This window comes from Lissotriton helveticus, chromosome 2_1, assembly GCF_964261635.1.
Source record: "Lissotriton helveticus chromosome 2_1, aLisHel1.1, whole genome shotgun sequence".
In the NCBI taxonomy this organism is placed as follows: domain Eukaryota; kingdom Metazoa; phylum Chordata; class Amphibia; order Caudata; family Salamandridae; genus Lissotriton; species Lissotriton helveticus.
Genome location: NC_136059.1, coordinates 111079075 through 111099464, shown reverse-complemented (window position 1 = coordinate 111099464; position 20390 = coordinate 111079075). Strand labels below are relative to the sequence as shown.

Below are 20390 nucleotides of genomic sequence, written 5' to 3'. Positions count from 1 at the left end.
CAACGCGTTTCGGCGAGACAACTCGCCCTGGTCACGGGTAGTTTCATAACAGTGAACAGACATTAAATAAAGTTTCACGTGATTGTGTGTAATGAAAATCAAAAAAGGACTCAAAACATTTCATCAAAAACGTTTCATCAAAAGCGTGGCCATCTTGGAATGGAGTATGTTTCTCATAAATCGGATAGTCCACAAACAATAAATCTATGCCTTATGCCTACCACATAGCCTTCCTACAGCATCAATATGAAATTACTCAACCTAATGCAATCGAGTGCGATTATGGTAGTAATTCACTTCATTGTTACTGGAAACAGTATTATTAAATACTGAAGACATGGTACCCCCAGTTAATAAACACAATCATGCTAAAGTTTGAAACACAATTTCTTTTCAAATTGATTCCGGGGTAAGTATACCATTGAAGTTAAGCTTTTATAATGTCAAAATGTGAAATGTAACATTCCTAAATATTTCTAAATATATATATACTTGAAGATGAAGAAGAAGGATCACAAAAAAAAAATACCTGAGGAAGGCGGAAGCTGAAACGTTGTAGTGGAAATCTGTTTGAGTCACTTCTTTCTTGGATATATATATATATATCCAAAGTAGCTGCTTAAAGAGAATGCTACCCGCGCAGGCGGGCAACACACAGGGCAACACACAGGCAGACTCGAACCCAGATTTCGTGCAAGATAGTGCGTTTATTTGTTGGCCATAACGCGTTTCACCACCGGAGTGGCTTGATCACATGACATATATATATATATTATTTTTATTTTTTTTGCACCAGCTATTTCAAGGTGCCTTTTGAATTCAGCATGTCAAAATACATTGAAAACCGCCCCATCAACTGCACCACCCATCATCATCCGGTTGTGTGAATGGCTTTCCTTTTGAAGAGGAAGTGTTTGTTTACCTTGTGACTTACAGTCCAACAAAGGAAAGATGTGTCAGTTCTATATGAAGCAGCCCTCCAGGAGCCTGTGCACTGGATGTTTCTTGGTTTGGAGAACCAAAAATGGAAAATGATATTATACTTCAGGATAGCTCTCAAGCACTCAACCCAAGACCCGCTTCTGGTGAGTACGGGGAAACACGAGCCTTTACATCAGTTTCATGTATCCTGCGTTGTCGGTTTTGTTTATCTGAAATTGTTTATTTTCAGAACCTTGTTTTATTGCCTTTATTTTTACGTCAATGAAGGAATGACGTTTGTGAGACACGAGTAAGTCTGCTTTCGTTGGCGGAAAGTTTACAGTGCATTGATAAATCATGTTCACTCTAATTGAACATGGTGAGTGTATGCAGACTTTTTACAAGCCAATCTACATTTTGAATGATAAGTGTAGGTGGGAACTTTTTCTGCAGTTTACAGTTTACGTGTTACAATGTTTCAATTTCTATAGAAATGTTGAAAAGCATAACACTTGCCAATGTTGCAAGTATGTCTAGGAATGTGCGTGCGTGTGTGAAGAATCGGTGCCAACTGGATGGGCCTCAGCATGAGGTCCACACTCTTTAGAGAGGGAACTCCCTCCTTCTCCAGCCTCTGCCCGATGATCGCCTCTGAAAAACAGAATAACCATCAGAATCCTGAATACTTAGCCTAAATGCGTTCTGGCCTTGATAGTTGAGTCGGGAGGCCCTGAGTAGGGTCTGATATGTCTGTGTCGGTTATGTCGTCACGAGCCCAGAATAAAAGACAAAACAGTCACATTTAACGTAAAACAAGAGGGGTGGAGAGAGAGAGAGAGAGACAGGAGAGAGAGAGAGAGAGAGGAGAGAGAGAGACAGGAGAGAGAGAGAGAGGAGAGAGAGAAAGAGAGAGAGAGAAGAGAGAGAAGAGAGAGAGAGGGAGAGAGAATAGAGAAAAAAGAGAGAGATAGAGAGAAGAGAGAGCGAGAGAAGGAGAGAGAGAGAGAGTAGAAGCCCCTGCTAGGTAAAGGGAGAGAGAGAGAGAAGATAGAGAGAGAAGATAGAGAGAGAGAAAGAGAGAGAGAGAGAGAGACAGAGAGAGAGAGAGAGAGAGAGAGAGAGAGACAGAGAGAGAGAGAGAGACAGAAAAGTGTGTGTGAGAGAGATATCCGCCTAGTGGCTGAATGTCAAAATTAAACCAGATAACCTGGAGTCAATACCAGTTTTTCTGCTTGTCCAAATTGTGTGATCCTAGACAAACATTTTACTTCACAGAGCCTCCTTCTTCTTTATTATCACACATAAGAGCATTTTAAATACTTCAGTTCAGCATGTGTGTGACTTGCCTCTTAGTTCACCAATTGCATTATCATTTGAGGGTGCGTTAATAATGTTTCTAAGTGCATGACTAAAAACTGCCGCTTTTAATAAATGCTGTCTACACAGTGATATGATGTTCTAAGGTGAAACACATGTACATGTGCATGTTAAAGAAATACCTTTTTTTAATTTTGGAGCGACAATATCATACGTTTACATATTATTTGGTGAATGATATACATACCAAATGTTTTCATGGCTTGACTCATGAATGAGCCAAATCCAGATTCTTGGTTCAGCATTCCCTATTGATTTGCTGACGCACCCACCTCTATTTGCAATTCAGAACTAGTGCATGGGGCAGTCAGCTACTTGAAAAAAATATATTTAAAAGGCAAGGACTGGAAACATGGAGCCATACCTACCTATAGTCACTGATTCGATAATTCTGCCATCAGGGCTTCTTGTAGCAGAGATGAAGAAGAGTAGTGCATGCCATGAAAATACATTCAACATAAGTGATATGGGAACAAAGACTCAAGGCCGATGTGTTGTACATGACTGTAGTCATGCGTTCCCATGGAGAAGTTCTTGACCCAGGTGAGATGGCCATGGGATAGCTTTAGTGGGGGTGTTTGGGGTGTGACACCTCCAAATGCATTCTTCACTTGGTAGTAGGGTCTGGGGGTCCTCAATGGGTTTTGTTATGCCTTTGTCGGTTTTTCTCATCATTCTCAATTTACTTAGTGATTTTAACTCGTTAATTTCTTGGAGCAGAAAGTGACTTTTTGCAAAAAAAAGTGGTAAATCTGCACCCAAAGTATTCATTGAATATGTGTAAATTTCCTACGTTTTGGAATTCACAGACTTTGGCATTAGTGGGCTTGGAAAACTGTGCCACTATGAAGTTTCCAAGAATACAACTGGCAATGAATCAATCAATCATGGGTTTGTTGAGTGCAACTACTCACCCGTAAGGGTCTCAAGGCGCTGTGGAGGAGAGGGAGGTGCCAGATCCAGCTAATCAAGGAGGAGGTCTATTGGAGAGCCATATTTTGAGGTTTCTCATGAAGAGGTGGAGTGATGTCGTCTGTCTGAGGTGGAGCGGTAGGGCGTTCCAGGCTCTAGCTGCGAGGAAGGAGAAGGAGCGGCCTCCTGATCTGGACTTCCTGGTACGGGGGACCATGGTGAAGGAGAGCTGGGGTGCGTGGAATTTGAGTCGGCTGTTCAGGTATGCTGGCCCGTTGTTGTGGAGGGCTTTGTGTGCATGGATGAGAATCTTGAAGGTGATTCTAGCCTCGATGGAGAGCCAATAGAGTGTGCGCAGGTGCTGGGAGATATGGCAGTGTCTTGGCAGGTTGAGGAACAGTCTTGCGGTAGCGTTCAGGATTTTTCGTACTTTGCAGTGAGGTTTTTGTTTATTCTGGCGGAGAGTGCGTTGCCGTAGTCACGTCTGCTGGTGACGAGGGCGTGGGTGACTTACTTTCTGTGTTCGAGGGGGATCCATTTGAAGTTCTTGTGTAGGAGGTGGAGGGTGTGGAAGCAGGAGGATGTGGCGGAGTTGATCTGGCGGTCCATTTTGAGTTCATAGTCCAGGATGATTCTGAGGTTGCGTGCATGGTCTGTGGGGTTGGGCGGGCTTCCGAGGGCTACCAGGTGTCATTTCAGACGTTGCAGTGTGGGCCCATGATGAGTGCTTCTGTTTTGTCAGAGTTGAGTTGTAGGCAGCTGCTTTTCATCCATTTGGCAACTGCTTCCATGCCTTATTGAAAGTTGTGTTAGGCTGCGTTGGGTTTCTTGATAGGGAGAAGATGAGTTGGGTGTTGTCTGTGTATGAAACAATGTTGAGTCCGTGGGTTCTGACAATCGGGGTGAGCGGAGCCATGTAGACATTTAACAGCGTGGGGTTGAGGAAGGATCCCTGGGGACTCCGCAGGCTGTTGGTGTAGAGTCCGAGAGGAAAGGATGGAGTCTGACCTGCTGCGTTCTGCCAGAGAGGAAGGAGTGGATCCACTCGAGGGCCTTGTAACAGATCCCTGCATCGTGAAATCTGTGAGTTAGGGTGTGGTGAGAGAATGTGTCGTAGGCCGCTGTGAAATTGTGGAGGATGAGGGCTACTGTCTCTCCTCTGTCCAGAAGGGAGCAGATGTTGTCTGTTGTGGAAAGGAGGGCGGTTTCTGTGCTGTGGTTTTTTCTGAAGCTGGATTGGGAGGAGTGGAGGATGTTGTGCTCTTCGACAAAGGTGGTGAGTTGGCTGTCGATGGCTTTCTCCATGACTTTTGCTGGGAACGGGAGAAGGGAGATAGGTCTGTAGTTTTTGAGGTTAGAGGTGTCCGCTGAGGGCTTCTTCATGAGGTGGTTGATTTCGGCATGCTTCCAGTCGTCAGGGAAGGAGGTGCTCGCTAGGGAGCGGTTGATGGTGTTGCAAAGCACAGGTGCGAAGGTGTCGGTGGCGCTGTTGAAGATGTGGTGGGCAGGGGTCTGTGCGGGCCCTGGGTTGGATTGACTTCATTGCCTTCAGTGTGTCTTCAGTGGTGAGGGCTGTCCAGCTGTCGATCGTTGGCTTTAGGTTGTTGGGGTGGTTGGTGAGGGTTCAGTGGTGTGTTGGCTGTCTTTGTCAAAGTTGTTGTAGATGTTCTTGATTTTGTGGTGGAAGAAGGTGCTGAGTTTGTCAAAGAGGTTTTGTGAGGAAGGGATGTCTGCAAACACGCTAGTGGGTTGAGCGAACTCTTTGATGATTCTGAAGAGTTCTTTGACGTTATGCACGTGTGTGGAGATTCTGTCTTTGTTTGCTGTTTTTCTCATATTTATGATGAGTTGGTGGTGTGCGTTGGTGGCAGCTCTGAAGTTGTTGTGGGCTTCTGTAGATTTAGAGTTCCTCCAGGCCTTTTTGAGGCAACAGCATGTGCGTCTGGACTCTACTTAATTCAGAGACTCTGTCCCTCACCACCCCTTGTTGTAAATATTTTTGTCCACCCTAAGCGTGGAAGGGTATACTCAGACATGAGTCCCTTGCTCATTGCACCATCAGGATTCAAGCAAGCCGGGCCGAAGACGGCTGTAATGCCAGAAACCGGTCCCCGGAAGCTTGTTTCCTTCCCAGTGTAAGAATTGGCTTTTGTAGTCTGGTCTGCCCTGTTCCCATGATGCACTGGGCCAGGGACAGACTAATTTGCATACAGCCAGGTTCGGAAACTGGGATGGTGCAATGAGCTAAAAAACGGTGTTGGATCTAGCCCTGATCTCTTGACTGGGTGAGAGTATTCTGCTTAATTCAGAGACTCTGTCCCTCACCACCCCTTGTTGTAAATATAGCTGTGTAAATAAGGCACCCTTTCATGCTGAATTTAGCATGAAAGGGGAGGGCAATGGGTGTTGTGGTGGGCATTCCACTACAACAACCATTGATTCTGATGCGGCCCCCTATTTACAAGCGCAGAGTAAATAGGAGGCAGCGCCAATATTAAGACCAGGGTAAACCTTGCCTCAAACAGGCGAAACAAGGAGAAATGTTTAATTTCTCCTTGTTTTTGCTGTTTCCATGTGTGCTGCCTTGTGCATCAAACATCAAATTGCCTATTATTGTTTATGTACAGGAAGGTCCCTCTTTCTGCAAATAAACAAGCAAGTTTGGGGGCCACAGATGCAGCTAACTGAGATCACAATAGTGCTTCCCTTCCTTTCTTCCACCATCAACCATCAGCAATTTTTAACAGAAAAGCTCTATCATGACAGCTCTAAATAGTATTTTCCTCCTTGGGTTCCATAAATTTCCAAACCCCCTGAAACCTTTTGATGCACCAAACTTATTGCATAGTCCTCTTCAAAAGTACATGTGTGCATCATTTTCTTATGCCATTCTAGATATGTGGGAAGTCTACTTGTCCTCTAATTCTGCAGAATCAAGGATTGTGCCACCAAGGAGGTGACAGACTCTATATCTCTGACAAGTTAAGTTTTTTGGGATGTTTCAGGAAAGTGGTGATATTTCAATCTAGCCATATCTTCCACCACTCCGACTCTAGGAACCCTTGCCTGCTCAACTGAAACAGCCGATGGCTGCCTGATCCCGTTTCTCTGTCTACCACGGAGACTACGCGCTGAGTTTCCAGTGTAACAGGGACCATGAAGAGCCTAGAAAACCAGGCTCCTGATCCGGTTGTTGCGCTGCTCTTGTGGATGCCACCGGTAATCGAGGAAAGACCTTGTTTATAGACTAACCAATGCCCGTAACTCTACTGAGTGAGTACTGTGTCAACCCAAAATGGCGAATGTGGTGTAGCTCCAACAGCGATACGATGAGGGGTTATAAGCTTGCCTGATTGCCCTCCCGACGCTTGATCCTTGATGATCTATCCCGTCTCAATCTCCGCTGAGGTACTTTATTTGCTACAGCTCCATAATACTGCTTTTTTACACTTGCAGTAATCTTTTGCTGATGCTGCCTGACTCCATAATGGCGGCGTTAGTGCGATACTGAGAGCAGTTCACCTTTTCGTTACGGGGATGTGGTGCAGAGAATGATCATCAGGGCAAATAATTGGTGAGTGTAATACCACTGATTATTACGAGCGTTAACATGCAGAAGGATATTGTAATTGCCGTGACTCACAATGCGTGTGGAATGACCTTAAAATCTGCAGCCATGATGAGCCCAATTTAATTGATGTCAACTACACCATGCTGGGGTACAAATGCCCAACAGGATCAGCCTTCCATCAGTTTGCCCTGAAATGCGTTAGTGCCCTTTATATTTGAATTGTGCCCAGTTTATAGGGAAATGTGTTTTATGTGCCTATACTGCAAACATTAAATATTAAACATTTCACTGGACTGCCAACTAAACATCTGTGGAGCTTCATTGCTGGTTATGGGACAAGATCAACTTTACATGCCTGCTGTTGCGCTGAACACTTATGTTATATTTCCTGGCTTGTCTGCCCTTGCTGCAGGCTCTAGATAGGAAGGGTCTTTTAAGGGTAGCAAGGCTTAGTACACGCTATGTAAGCAGTGCAACCAACTATCAAAAAAGACTACGTAGACAACCACACTCCATTTTACGTACAGAGGTAACAAGTTGACCACCTAAGGGTCAGCCTTTCCTACCGTAATATTTAATAACAAGCCTGTGGGCAATCTCACTATGGACTTTTGATTCAACACGGATATTGCCAATTCCTTTATACGAAACGAATCAAGGGGGTCTATATTCTCCCATATACTCTGATTAATAGCGATGACCTACTCTTAACATCAGTACTAGCATCAGCTGTACCAACATCACTAGGATGTCACCCTATCCCAAGAAGTCTCATACTATGGCAGAAAAGTGTTCTCAACTTCAGTACAAAAGAAACCAAGGCAATCCTTCGCTGTCTGACTTTCCCATCAACGCCGAAGCAGATATAAACAGCACAATGGAAAAGATTCTTAAAAATCTGGCCAATGTTCATGATCCAGCTAAAGCTACCAAACAAAACACGGATGCTATGCAGCTGGAACTGACTGGCATACGGACGGAAATGAATGCAATCATCTCTGAAATTGAAACCGCAGAACAAAGAATTAGTGATATTGAGGACTCTTCACTTCATGCCAATAAAGAAATAAAATCTCTTATAGATATTACCACCACCCTTAAGAGACAAGCAGCCAAACTTGAAGATAGGAACATAAGAGGCAAAATTAGAATTTTTGGTATTCCGAAGGGCTCAGAGGACTCCACAGAATCATGCATAACCGTTCTGGAGAACTGGAACCCTCTGAATACGGGCATAAAATTTCCTAGTAACCTGGAGCTGGACCGTGCTCACAGAATTCTGGCATTTTACTCCTCTTCAAGGCAAACAACTCATCCTATCATCTGCAAACCGTTGAGATACTAACATACAGAAGCCATCCTCAATTTTGCCAGCAAAAATCGACAAATCACTTGGAATGGCCAAAAGATAATCTTCACACAGGGCTACTCTAAACCCACAGTGGATATAAGATTTCCTTCTTCTAAGAGACAAAGTAAGAGACAAAAATATTCAATTTTCTTTCGCTGGTCCTGCTAAATTTAGAATCATGAGAATGGCAGAAATCGCTATGTTACAGATCCTAAAGAACTGTCAAAACTTCTAGATGGCCCTACTACTCAAGACATCGACCTCACAAAGGGGTCTATTAGGATGGTGGTCGTAAAATCACTCCGACTGCCATGGTAGAAGGACAACACTGCCCGCTAGGACCGCAGCATAACCGCCGGTCCAATTAGTATGCTCCGCAGTCAAAATCTGATCGCGGATTTATGATCGCGGCATTTAATAGCAGCACTGCCGCGATGTCCAAAAAAGCATGTGCTGCATATCCCTGCACTGCATGGCAGGACCTGCCTGCCATCTGGTACAGGGACAAGCTGGGGGTAGACCCCCCCAGTGCACCCTAACACCCCCAAACACATTGGGGGCCCGCAATGGGCCCCCAGAGCCATTCTCGGCATGCCTTTCCATGGCGGTTCCACCGCCGCGTAAAGGCGCTGCACCGGCCCCATTTTAGCTCTCCAGTCTGCCCGCCGGGCAAGCGTGCAGACTGCTACCGGTGGAAAAGTGGAGGAAGGAATATCTCACCACCACGGTCATAACCACCATGCTAATAGGACCAGCGTTTTTCTGGGTTGCGATAGCTGGCAGATGAATGCCGCCGGCCCGGCAGTTGCCACCGCCATCCCGGCGGCAGCCATCCAACCGCCATCCTAATGGACCCCTTACCCTTTTTATAATAAGAGGAAGTTGTGATATCCTTTTTCATATCCTGTTTAGCTATATTACTCCAGTCGCCTTTGTACGCTCATGCAATTTTCATTTGTTCTTACTACATATTGAACAATAGGCTTTTTTTGGTGTTATTTGTCTACAGTTAGATGATTCATTGTCTGTCGCTTGGTTGGTTAACACTTATTTGCCTGTGCTTACTATGCCGCTTACTGGGCGATCTTTATTTATGTGTACTGTTAGACACATACAAACTCAAATGTGTCTAAGTATGTTTAAGTAGTTGAGATTATGTCTTTCTATGGGATATATATGCGTGCAAGTTTCGCATAAGTATTTATGCCATGTTTTCTTTTACAGTACGTACGCCTTCAGTTATTATAATTGCTTAGAATTGCCCTTCAACACATAACCTAGTTGTTATCATGATATTTTCTGGAAGGTTAGTTTACAAATGTTAAATATTCTCCGATGACAGATTGACACTCCTGCCATCGCACCTCCGACATTCAACGTATGCAGATTTGGGTGGGGAGGGAGTGGGGAGGGCTTTTGGGGATACCCAAGTATTGTGAAGAAGAATTGGGGGGTTTTCAGGTTGTTTCTTGGGTGTTCTCAGTTGTTTATTATCTTTATTTTTTCTATCTCTATTTTTTTATTTTATTTTACTACCATTTCTGCTATGCTGTTTACTGTACTTATTGTTACATCCTTTTTATAATCAACAAGAGTTCCTGAATATTGCTCATTTCATTTATGCTCTCAATGTTAATATATTATCTACATTTCATACAATTACTCAGCATACATCTAAGACTCAGTTTGAGAAATGTTTCCAGCTATGCTTTTTACTCAATGTAATATATAATATCTGTATGGGACCAAGTCAAATTATCTTCGATTACATAGATAATGGCTCAAACTAAGACCTATAATATCACAGATGACCTTCATGTAGTCTCTCTAGTTGTAAGAGGACTTAACCATCTGATTAATTGCTGAAAGGTTTTTGATTGTTTAGCCAAATCTAAAGGGGATATCAAATTACTACAAGAAACAAAGCTGTCTGGAGAAGCTGCAGCCTTTAAGTAACATAACTGGATATCACCTGTCTCATGCTCTACCGCAGACCATAAAATTAAGGGAGTAATCACCATAACAGCGAAGAAATCTAACATATCCCTTGAATCACAATCACATGACGATGAAGGTAGGATATTGGATACGTAGTTAAAAAAAGGGGAAGACTCCATACATGTTGTAAACATGTACGGTCCTCACACGGACAAACCTAACTTTTGGGAAATCTCCCCCAGGACGATCTTATCGTAGTTGGCGGCAACTTCAATATCCCATCTGATCCTATCATTGATCGCTAATTCACCTATACGTATCATGTTACAAGATCTCACCGCATAGTTAAAAAAATATGTGCTAAGTTTAACATCAAAGATTCTTGGCGTCTGCAACATCCTGACTCTAGGGATTACACTTTTTACTCTGCCCCATATAATTCATACATTAGGATTGACTACATACTTATTTCTGGATCCTTTACGCACCTAATTGACCAAACAGGCATTTCCTGTAAGTTAGTGTCCTACCACTCATGTATTAGTGTTAAATTGGTTGGCAGCCATGATAAACTCTCGCCCAAAAGATGGCGCTTTAATAAAGAGGTGCTACTAGATTCTGAAGAGAAAAGGAAAATAGAAATGTTTATTTTCAGCATAATGATCTTCCTAAGATAAATGTAAATATCCTCTGGGATGCATTGAAGGCATATTATTGGTTATTATTGACATTAAAACAAAAATCAATAAAAAACTTAAGAGTGAGTTAGTTAAATTAGAACATGAAATAAAACTCCTGGAGACCTCACACGTCAATTCTCTAAATAATAATAATACTCTTAACCTCCTAACACAAAAGAAATGTGAATACAATAAAATTCTGAGTAAAAGAGCAGGGGTATGGATAAACAAATTTAAGGCTCTCAAATTATGTGAAGCCAATAAAGCAGGTAAAACGCTAGCATCTTATCTTAAACACAAACAGAACCAAAATGTTATATTGTCAATCAAAGATAACAATGTACAAACGCATACTAAACAAAAAGACATTTTAAATACCTTTAAATCCTTTTATGAAGACTTATACAGGCACAACTGAAAATTTAACTTTAACCCCTTCGACGCTCATGACGAGCTGGGCTCGTCATGAGGTAGCCTCCTCGCACGCTCATGACGAGCCCAGCTCGTCATGAATAATGGGAAAGAGGATATCCCAGCGTACGGGCGGAATTCCGCCCGCATTAAAGGTGTTAATGAATGCAAACTGAACTTACCCCATCTGAAAGAAACTAACAAATTGGCTCTAGGGGAACCAATAAGTTTACTAGAAGTAACAAACTCTATTAAATCCCTGAAAGAAAATAAGGCTGTTTCACAGCCACATTTTATAAGACATTTGCAGGTGTTCTACAACCAACCATGTTAAAAGTATTTAAAACTATAGCAAATAAAGGACGAATGACAAACTCCATGACACAGGCCAACATTATAGTTATCCCTTAAGAAGGTAAGGAGCCTCTACTACCAAAAAATTATAGACCAATTTCTCTCATCAATGTTGATTGTAAAATCTATGCAAAAAATGTAGCCACAAGACTCAATACAGTCCTACCACATGTGATAAGCAACTCACAAGTGGGTTTTCTCAAAAACCATATATCTAACGTCTGTTATGTCATGTACTTGAAAATGCATCCATTACTACTGATCCTTCAATAGCAATTACCTTGGACGCTGAAAAGGTGTTTGACAGGGTCTCATGGTAATTTTTAAAGCAATGCATGTATTCTTTTAACTTAGTAGATCCCTATATAAATATGGCAATGGCCTTTTATCAGACACCTATAGCATGTATTGCAATGAATGTTTCACTTTTGGGTTCTTTCACTTTACAACAAGGCACAAGAAAAGGATGCCCACTTTCACCATCCTATTAGCGCTAGAGCCCTTAATACAAGATATTAAATTGAATACCAACATAAAAGTAGGGTTTAATAAAATTCAAGTTAAACTAGCCGCTTATGCGGATGATATCCTAATAGTAACTTAAGATCCGGGTCCTTCAATTAATGCTCTGAAGGTAACGATAGAGAAATACTCGATTCATTCTGGTTACAAGCTAAATAGGGACAAATCTGAGGTAAAATCCCAAAATGTTCACTGTACCAGAGAGATCCTAGGCAAATCTGGTCTTGCGTGGCAACAGGGTTATATAAAATATTTAGGAATAGAATTCAGTAGCAACACAATAGATACACTACACTACAATAATTGAATTTTTTTTAACTTCTAGACGCATGATCTCCAAAATGTATTACTTGGTGGGGGAGAATTGAAACAATAAAGATGATGATTACGCAACTAATTAATTATTCAATCAATATGCCTCCTCTTACCCTAAGAAGCATTCACCATAAACTTGATATACTACTTTCAAAATTCATATGGCAGAGTAAGAGAGCTAGAATTGGACTTTAAAAAATTTAAGGCAGGACATTTCCCTAGGTGGATTCAATTTAGCAGATTTTAGAACTCATAGCAAAACAGGGCTCTTAATCGATAACGCCTCCCCTCAATTTCACTCCTGTATGGTTAGAAGTTGAAAAAGCCATACTTGATAATCTCAATCCTCTCACCCTGCACAACTCTAACCCGACACAATATATCAGATCTAAGTCTATTTTAAAAAATACGAAAGCGGCGCTACTAACTTTACTCAAGCATTAAGCGTTCCAAGTCAGAATCCATATGGGACAATCGTAATATATTATATAAAGAGGAATCTTTACATTACGATACTTGGATTAATAAGGGAATATTTTTCCCACACCAATTAGAAAACTATTCATACCCAATTACATTTAAGGAACTACAATCTAGATACATCTTAGACAACATCAAATTTTACAACTTTCTAAAAGTTAGAGCAGCCATGTCAAAAGCCAAACTACACAACTCATTTTCAGCCCTACCTCACTTTGTGATAAAGATCAATAAGTTAGGTAATCAAGTATCACATATTTACAAACTTCTCCGACCTAAAATCTCGAATCTTAATAAAAAAACCTAGGGGCATATTATCAAGGGATTTATCTCTGCTTTTTTGGCTTTAAAAGCCAAGAAAGCGGAGATACAATTATCTCCCTATCAGCAACAGGGTGCTAACACGCAAATTCGCATGTTAGCACCCTTTTTCTCCATGCTTCCCCTTGCATTTCTAATGAGATGCAAAGGGGGCGTTCCAGAGAAAAATAATAGGAGAAATGTTGTTAAGCAACATTTCTCCTATTATCAAGGATTTCGCTAACCCTGTTAGTGATAAAAAAAAGCAGCACTAACCGCGGTTAGCGCTGCTTTTTTTACACCTGGTATTTTCCTGGCTTAGCCATGATATCCTATGGATGGTGGATATCATGGCTAAGTTTTGTGAGCCCCTATCATCAAGCTAAAGCCAAACTTCGAGAGATTATCGTTGGTTTTCCAGCGATAATCTCTCATTTGGCAGTTAGCGCAAGGATTTTTATCACTTCTGAGATAATCCTTGCTAATAGCAAGTTATCTCTACGATAATTTCCGGCGATGCTTAGCGATAAAAAAATCGTTGCTACGCCTCGTTAGCGATAAATATCGCTAATCGTTGGTAATATGCCCCATATTGACTTCTTGGAGATACATTCCGCAAACCCACTGCCTGAATCTAAATGGCCTCCAATATGGAGTTCCACTACCCGCAAAAAATACCTTTGGTTCTATCTCAAGCAAAAATATGGCTCCTACATAAAGCCTTCTGGACATCTGCTCATTTGCACTCACAACATCTTCGCGATGACCCTGTTTGTTGGATTTGTAAAGAAGAAACAGGCGATTTGGCCCATCTTATTCTACGCTGTGAAGTTGTATCGTCTTTTTGGGTTAGAGTATTTGATTTTTTGTCTCAACTGTTCAAATGTAAGCTAAAAAACACTGATAACTGTTTTTTTAGATGATGATACGCTGAACTGTGCAGACAAAGCCATATTATATCTTTTATTTAGGTCAGCAATAAAAATAGTCCTAAACAATTGGAAAAACACAGTTAAGACTTCATATAAAGCATGGATAAATTGGATCATTCATCTCAGGGGCGCATATAATATTGCTCTTCAAAACTCTCCCTGGAAATGGGATACACTGGATATCTGTTTCTCCACACATAAACCACCATGAACATCTAGGTGCTATTTTTTCTTTATGTGACTCTCTCTTCATATTCTCCTAACCATAACCAATATCTTAAGATGTATACTATTTTGATTGGACTCTTGGATGTATTAACCTAGTACATTTTGGTTCACAGGACTCTTTTCTTTAAAAACATTTATTTAAATATTATAACTACCTGAAGTATGTGCAGATTTTATGGTTCTGATTCGCATTACTTTGTTTATTCTTTTTTAGTACTAGTAGTTTATTTCTTAGTATTTAGGGACTGATCACGATGGCAGGTGGACTTGGTCGGCCCGTCACCCTAGCGGTGTTTGGGACCGCCCGCCAGACAAGTGGCGGTCCAATGGATGCTGCCATACTGGCGGGCGCTTCCTGGGCTTTTAACATTGCAGGTGGTGCTGCTGGCTGCTGACCCCGTCTGCAATGTTAAAAGGGCTTTCACCTCATTTCCCTGCACCGCGTGACAGGTACCACGTGTGGCCTGCCACTTGGTGCATGTATATACAGGGGCGGTACCATGGGTACACCCCCAGTGCAGCAACCCCCCCCCAAACAAGGGGCAACGGGCCCCCAAACCCAATGTCTGCTAGCCTGGCTTCGCCGCCATGGAAAGGCCTCTTCAAACCCACATCCTAATGTGGCAGACGGTGCCTGCTAGGCAACGCCACCATATTAGTGGCCCTGCTCCGCCTGCAAGGCATTCGCCACGATTGGCTCCGGCGGAAAAGCGGCGGATGGACTTTGCATCCGCTGCGATACCCACAGCCATCCTAATTTGGCGGTGGGTAATGAGCTTGGTGAAGGCTGAAGGACCACCACCATCATAGAGTCCCATAGTTTTTTCTTCCTTCTCTTCTCCTTTACATTTTCTGAATTATTCGACGTTTACCTAATACTGTACAATATATGATATCAGCTGGCATCTTGCTCTTACGACTGATTGATGGAGATCATTTTTCTTGTTTTTCCTACTGTTAAGTTTAATGCTTTTCCCCAGCTGTGGTATTGCTTGAAATGTTGCCTTTTTATACACTATATGAAGTATGTAGTCATTTGTGTTTTATTTTTTATGAAAACACTCACAATACTCACCTGGATATCTGGAGGATAATCTTTAAAAACAACATAAGGATGCCAAATAAAACAAATAAACAGCCTACTTATTGTACCAGATGTAAGACTTTCGAGCAGCATTGTAAGGCACAATCCTTTGACCTACTCTATCTACACTTCTGCTACCTTAGAATCCCATCTGTCACAGGAGAAGTGCTTTCATCATGAATAGCAGTGAGCTTGTTGACATCTCTTTCGTCTGAAAATTTCAAAGTATGAAGTTCATTAGTGTTGTGTATATGGAGCGTGGCTGTCATGAGCGTGGTATTCCTTTTGCCGCTCGTGACTGTCTCGCTCTGAATATTCTTGTTATGTTTTGTTTGAAATGCTAGGTTTGGGGTGTACGGTAGTTTACCATTATAAGGTCTTTGTACTGATAACCTGGGAATTTACTTCACTGTAGAAACGTATCTTCTCAGCTACATTATTATCGTAATCTGATACTTTTCCAACAATTACTATACAAGGTACTGCTCTGTTCCTTTTGAATTGTTTTGCACACAAGCTCCTCTGGGTGATCTTTGTTGTTTGAGTGGATTGTGCCACAGGCCACAGTGGCCACTTTGAAAAAGTCCTTAAATAATTGCACCCAGGGTTCAGCACTTACAATGGGAAACCTTCCAGCCCCTGCCTACAATCCAGCTGCTCTTCCTGCATGATTGGCATATAGGATAGGATAGGATATATGTTTGTATAGCGCTCGAATGCTGCGGCGTCTTGGCGCTGGTGTGTGTGGAAGTGGTACAGCCTATGTTACTGGTAGCTAGATCGAGGTAAACAGTCACGTTTTCAAATCCTTCCTGACGGATTCTCGATTTGACTGGAATCTCATGGCTGTTGGCATTTTGTTCCATAACTTTGCTGCACAGTTTCAAAAAGTTCTTCGCCTATCCTATAAATCTGGAGGAGGCCCAAGTTACTGGACCTAAGTGCACGAGCGGGGGTATAGAGCAGAAACATTTTTTGGACTTCCCTAGCCCCTCCCCGTACAATGCTTTATGAACCAGGCATAAAGCCTTGAATTCCACCCGCTGCTGTACAGGGAGTCAATGCAGTGCTCTGATTCCTGCCGAGGTTGATTGACCTCTAGGTATATTTAAAAGCTGCCTTGCAGCAGCATTCTGTAATGACTGCATCTTACTCATCTGGGTTTTATCAATCCCCAACAGCATTGCAGTAGTCAAGTTTGGATAATAAGAGAGCCACCACCACTGTCTTTTGTAGTTCCCGAGCAATGAAAGGGAATATCTTTCTCAAAGTTTTTATTAACAAGAAACAGGAAGAGGTAAGGCTATTTACCTGCGCGGAGAAGTTTAACTGGTTATCAAAGACGACTCCGAGGTTTCTAACCTTAGGCACGGGGCAGGGGCATGCTCCCGCTCCCACCGGCCACCAAGAGTCATTCCACAGGGATCGGCCCTGACCAAACACAATAACCTCTGTCTTATCTGTGTTCATTTTCAGGAAGCTATGGTTCATCCAGCTCATAATCTTGGTAAGGCATGCATGAAACCTAACAGCTGTATCTTCAGGTTGTTTAGCTATTGAGATTACAAGCAGATAATCATCCGGATAGGATACCAGGACGAATCCATGCTTTCTTATGAGTCTGGCCAAGGGAATGACATATATATGAAAAATTTTCGGTGATAAGGCTGATCCCTGTGGAACCCCACCGGGAAGATGGAAAATGAAATGACATGAAATGAAAGTTGTTTTTGTAGAGCGCGATAGCTAACCTGAGGCGTCCCAGCGCTGTAGACAGAGCATATGTAAGGAGAAGGCAGGGAGTGGGGATTTAATTAAAGAGGAAGGTTTTTAAGGGTTTGCGGAAAGGCAGTAGGTTGGACTCTGCTCATAGCTGGGGGGAGAGAGTCCCACAGCTTGGCTGCGTTGTAGGAGAAGGAGCGGCCGCCACATCTCGCTCTCCTTACTTTAGGGACAAGGGCGAGGTGGGCTGTGGCTGATCGAAGCTGTCTGAGGGGCTGGTAGGGAGAGATCAGTGAATGGTAGATGTCCGGGACAGTTTTCCAGAGGGTTCTGTGGCCAATACACAGGGCCTTGAACTGAATTTGTTCTTTAACTGGGAGCCTATGGAGGTTTTTCAGACTGGGTTTGGGAGATTGTCGTCGGGGAATTTGGAGATGGGTCCGGGCCGCACAGCTTTTGAATAATCTGAAGCTTGTGAACAGTAGATTGAGGAGCCCCCAGGTAAAGGGCGTTCCCATAGTCCAAGCGGGACATAATGAGACCCTGTACCATAATTTGCCTTGCCTGGAGTGGGAGCAGGGGAAGGATTTTGTGCGGTAACAGGATGTGGATAGCTGTACTGCTTGGTGGTTGAAGTTGAGTGATTGGTCCAGCCAGATGCCCAGACTTTTTATTTTGTTTTTTGGGGTGGTCCGAGACAGACAGGCCAAAGTAAATTAGTGTTGAACAAAGGGGTGTGTCCTAAGAGCATCAGCTCAGTTTTTTCTCAGCTCAGTTTTAGGCAAGAGCGGGTCATCCAGTTGGTCACTTCCTCGAGGCAACCGCTCAGGTTGGGTGCTGCGATGTTCGGCTGGTTGAGCGCTACCATTAGCTGAGTGTTGTCAGCATAAGTGATGATTTTTACGCCGAAAGGACGAACAACCTCAGCTAGGGGGCTCATATATGCGTTTAATAAAGTGGGGCTCAAGGAGGAGCCCTGGGAAACTCCACATCTGAGCGGCAGGCTGGAGGAGACGGAGTCGGCTTCGAAGACCTGGAAGGAGCGATCTGCCAAGAAGGACAGAAGCCACAAGAGGGCTTTTCCTGAAACCCCTAAGTTGGTGAGGCGATGAAGTAATGTATTGCGGTTTACAGTGTCGAACGGGGCACTTAGATCTAAAAGAATGATGGCCGCGTTGCCTCCCTGGTCAAGGCATCGTCTGGACTCTTCCTTTACTGTGAGGAGGGCTGTCTCAGTACCGTGCTTAGGACGGAACCCTGTTTGGGAAGGATCGATTAGGTGGTTGGTCTCCAGAAATTCAGCCAGTGTTGCGTAAATGTGTTTCTGCAGGATATTGCTCGCCCAGGGTAGCAGGGAGATTGGCCCGTAATTGCTGGGATTATCCTGGTTAAGAGTAGGCTTCTTTAGGATAGCCCTGACCATAGCATGCTTCCATGAAGGGGGAACAATGCCTGATGAAATGGAAATGTTAAGCAGATCCAAAATGGTTGGGAGAATGTTATCTATGGCCGACATCAGCGCTCGTGGAAGGGCTGGGTCCAAAGGAGAACCGGATTTGACCTTGTGCATGAGGGACCTTAGTGTGATGGGGTCAAGGGGGGGAAGAATTCCAGATTCGCTTCAGGTGCTGGTCCAGGGCTGGTGGGGCACACCGGGGGCAAGTCACACTGGGGGAGAGGAAAGGAAGAGTAGATTCTTTTTATTTTATGTAAGAAGTATTCTGCCAGGTTGTTACAATATGTCTTAGTGTCTTTTATGTTAGAAGATTTCTGGGGAAAATTAAGCAGAGTTTTAGCAATACGATAGATTTCCTTAGGGGCAGAGGCCGCAGCTTTAATTTTTTCTTCATAGCATATTGCTTGGTCTGATTTTATTTTGTCCCTGTATGTTTTTATTGCATCCCTGTCCATGGTTTTACTGAGAGAGAAGTACTCGGCTCGCCATTTCCTCTCTAGCTTCTTACATATACGTTTCAGCTCCTGAAGTTTAGGGGTGTACCAGGAAGAGGATGGGCTGGGGTGCGAACGTTGCAGGGGGAGCCCCGTGTCTAGGGAGCTGTATATCCACCTGTTATATTCATCGCTCGCTTTGATAGGGTTATAGATAGTGGCGGGGTCTGGGGGCTGCCAGGGCTGAGAGCCAGGGTTCCAGGGGAAGTTTGGACCAAATATCTTCTTTTCGGGTGTTTGGGATGGAGGGGGGCTGGTTAGAGATAGACCAGGAAAGGGGGATCAGAAAGTGACCAGTCCAAGGGAGCTGTCGAGGAGTACCAGCAGAGAGTTGTAAGCAGTTGCTGAAGACCGGGTCGAGAAGGAGGCCTTTAACATGAGTGGCTTATAGGATTAGCTGATCGAGTTGTAAGGCTGACAGACTCGTGGTTAGTTCCCTAGCACTGTGGTCAGAAGCGTTGTCCAGATGAATGTTAAGGTCGCCTAGTATTGAGAAATTTGCTGGGGAGGATGCTAAAGTGGATGTGATAGCTAGGAGGGCAGGGAAGAAACTGCCCTAGAGCACCGGGAGGTCGGTAAATGAGAATCCCAGAAAAGGTGTAGTGAGGGAAAAGTCGATTGCGAAGGAAATACTTTTGCAGTCTGAGACTGGGTGAGAGGAACAGCGGCAGTTAAGGGGCTTCTTAGAGATGATCGCTATGCCTCTGCCTTTACCTATCTTTCGGTCTTCACGGTGGATATGGTATCCCTGGGGTAGTGCCGAGACAATATCTGGTTCGGATTCCATGATAAGCCAGGTCTCTGTTAAGAAGAGGACATCGGGTTTAAGTTCACTTAAGAGCAGGGCAATTTCGGTGAAGGGCTTGGGCAGTGATCTGCATTTTAAGAGGTAAATGCTTTGTTTAGTGTTTTCTGGGAAGTGGCTAGATGGAAATCCTTTTGTATGAAAGTGGAATTTGCAGTAGGGCAAGCGTTGTACCTGTCAGCTACATTCCATGAGTGTATACAGGGAATGGGCGGCTGTACATTAAGGTTGTGGAGCGCTAAGGCGCTGTACCTCTTGATTGCATGGTGAAAAGGGGTAGTGGTTGTAGCCCTTGGTCCCGTTCGGTCGCAGACGGGCTTCCCTTTGGCGCACCTTCGGTGCGCCCGCTGCGCGTGTCCACTGCGCGAAGCGTATGGCATCCCAGTTAAGTAGCAGTCAGTTTCTCGTCAGCTGATTAGCCTGGGCATGCCAGAAGGGTAGGCCCTTTGTGTGGTGCCGTTAGATTCCCTCCACACAATCTGAAAAATCGGTGGTGGATGGGGGAAGAGCCCCCTAACAGCGGTGAGTGTTCAGCGG

The 20390-nt window shown here is 43.5% G+C and overlaps 1 protein-coding gene across 4 annotated transcripts in view; it reads left to right on the top strand.

Annotated features, from left to right (window-relative positions):
* The window catches only part of LOC144817774 (CD209 antigen-like protein C), a 794201-nt gene that overhangs the window by 94156 nt on the left and 679655 nt on the right, over window positions 1-20390 (top strand). Inside the window, exon 1 of one of the 4 annotated variants that reach the window (XM_078674575.1) lies at window positions 917-1085. The exons of the other annotated variants lie outside the window; for them this stretch is intronic. Within the exon in view, the coding sequence (XP_078530701.1) occupies window positions 1025-1085 (61 nt within the window). The 5' untranslated portion in view covers window positions 917-1024. Of the gene's footprint in view, window positions 1-916; window positions 1086-20390 lie in introns of those variants that run through there. 4 annotated transcript variants of the gene reach the window in all.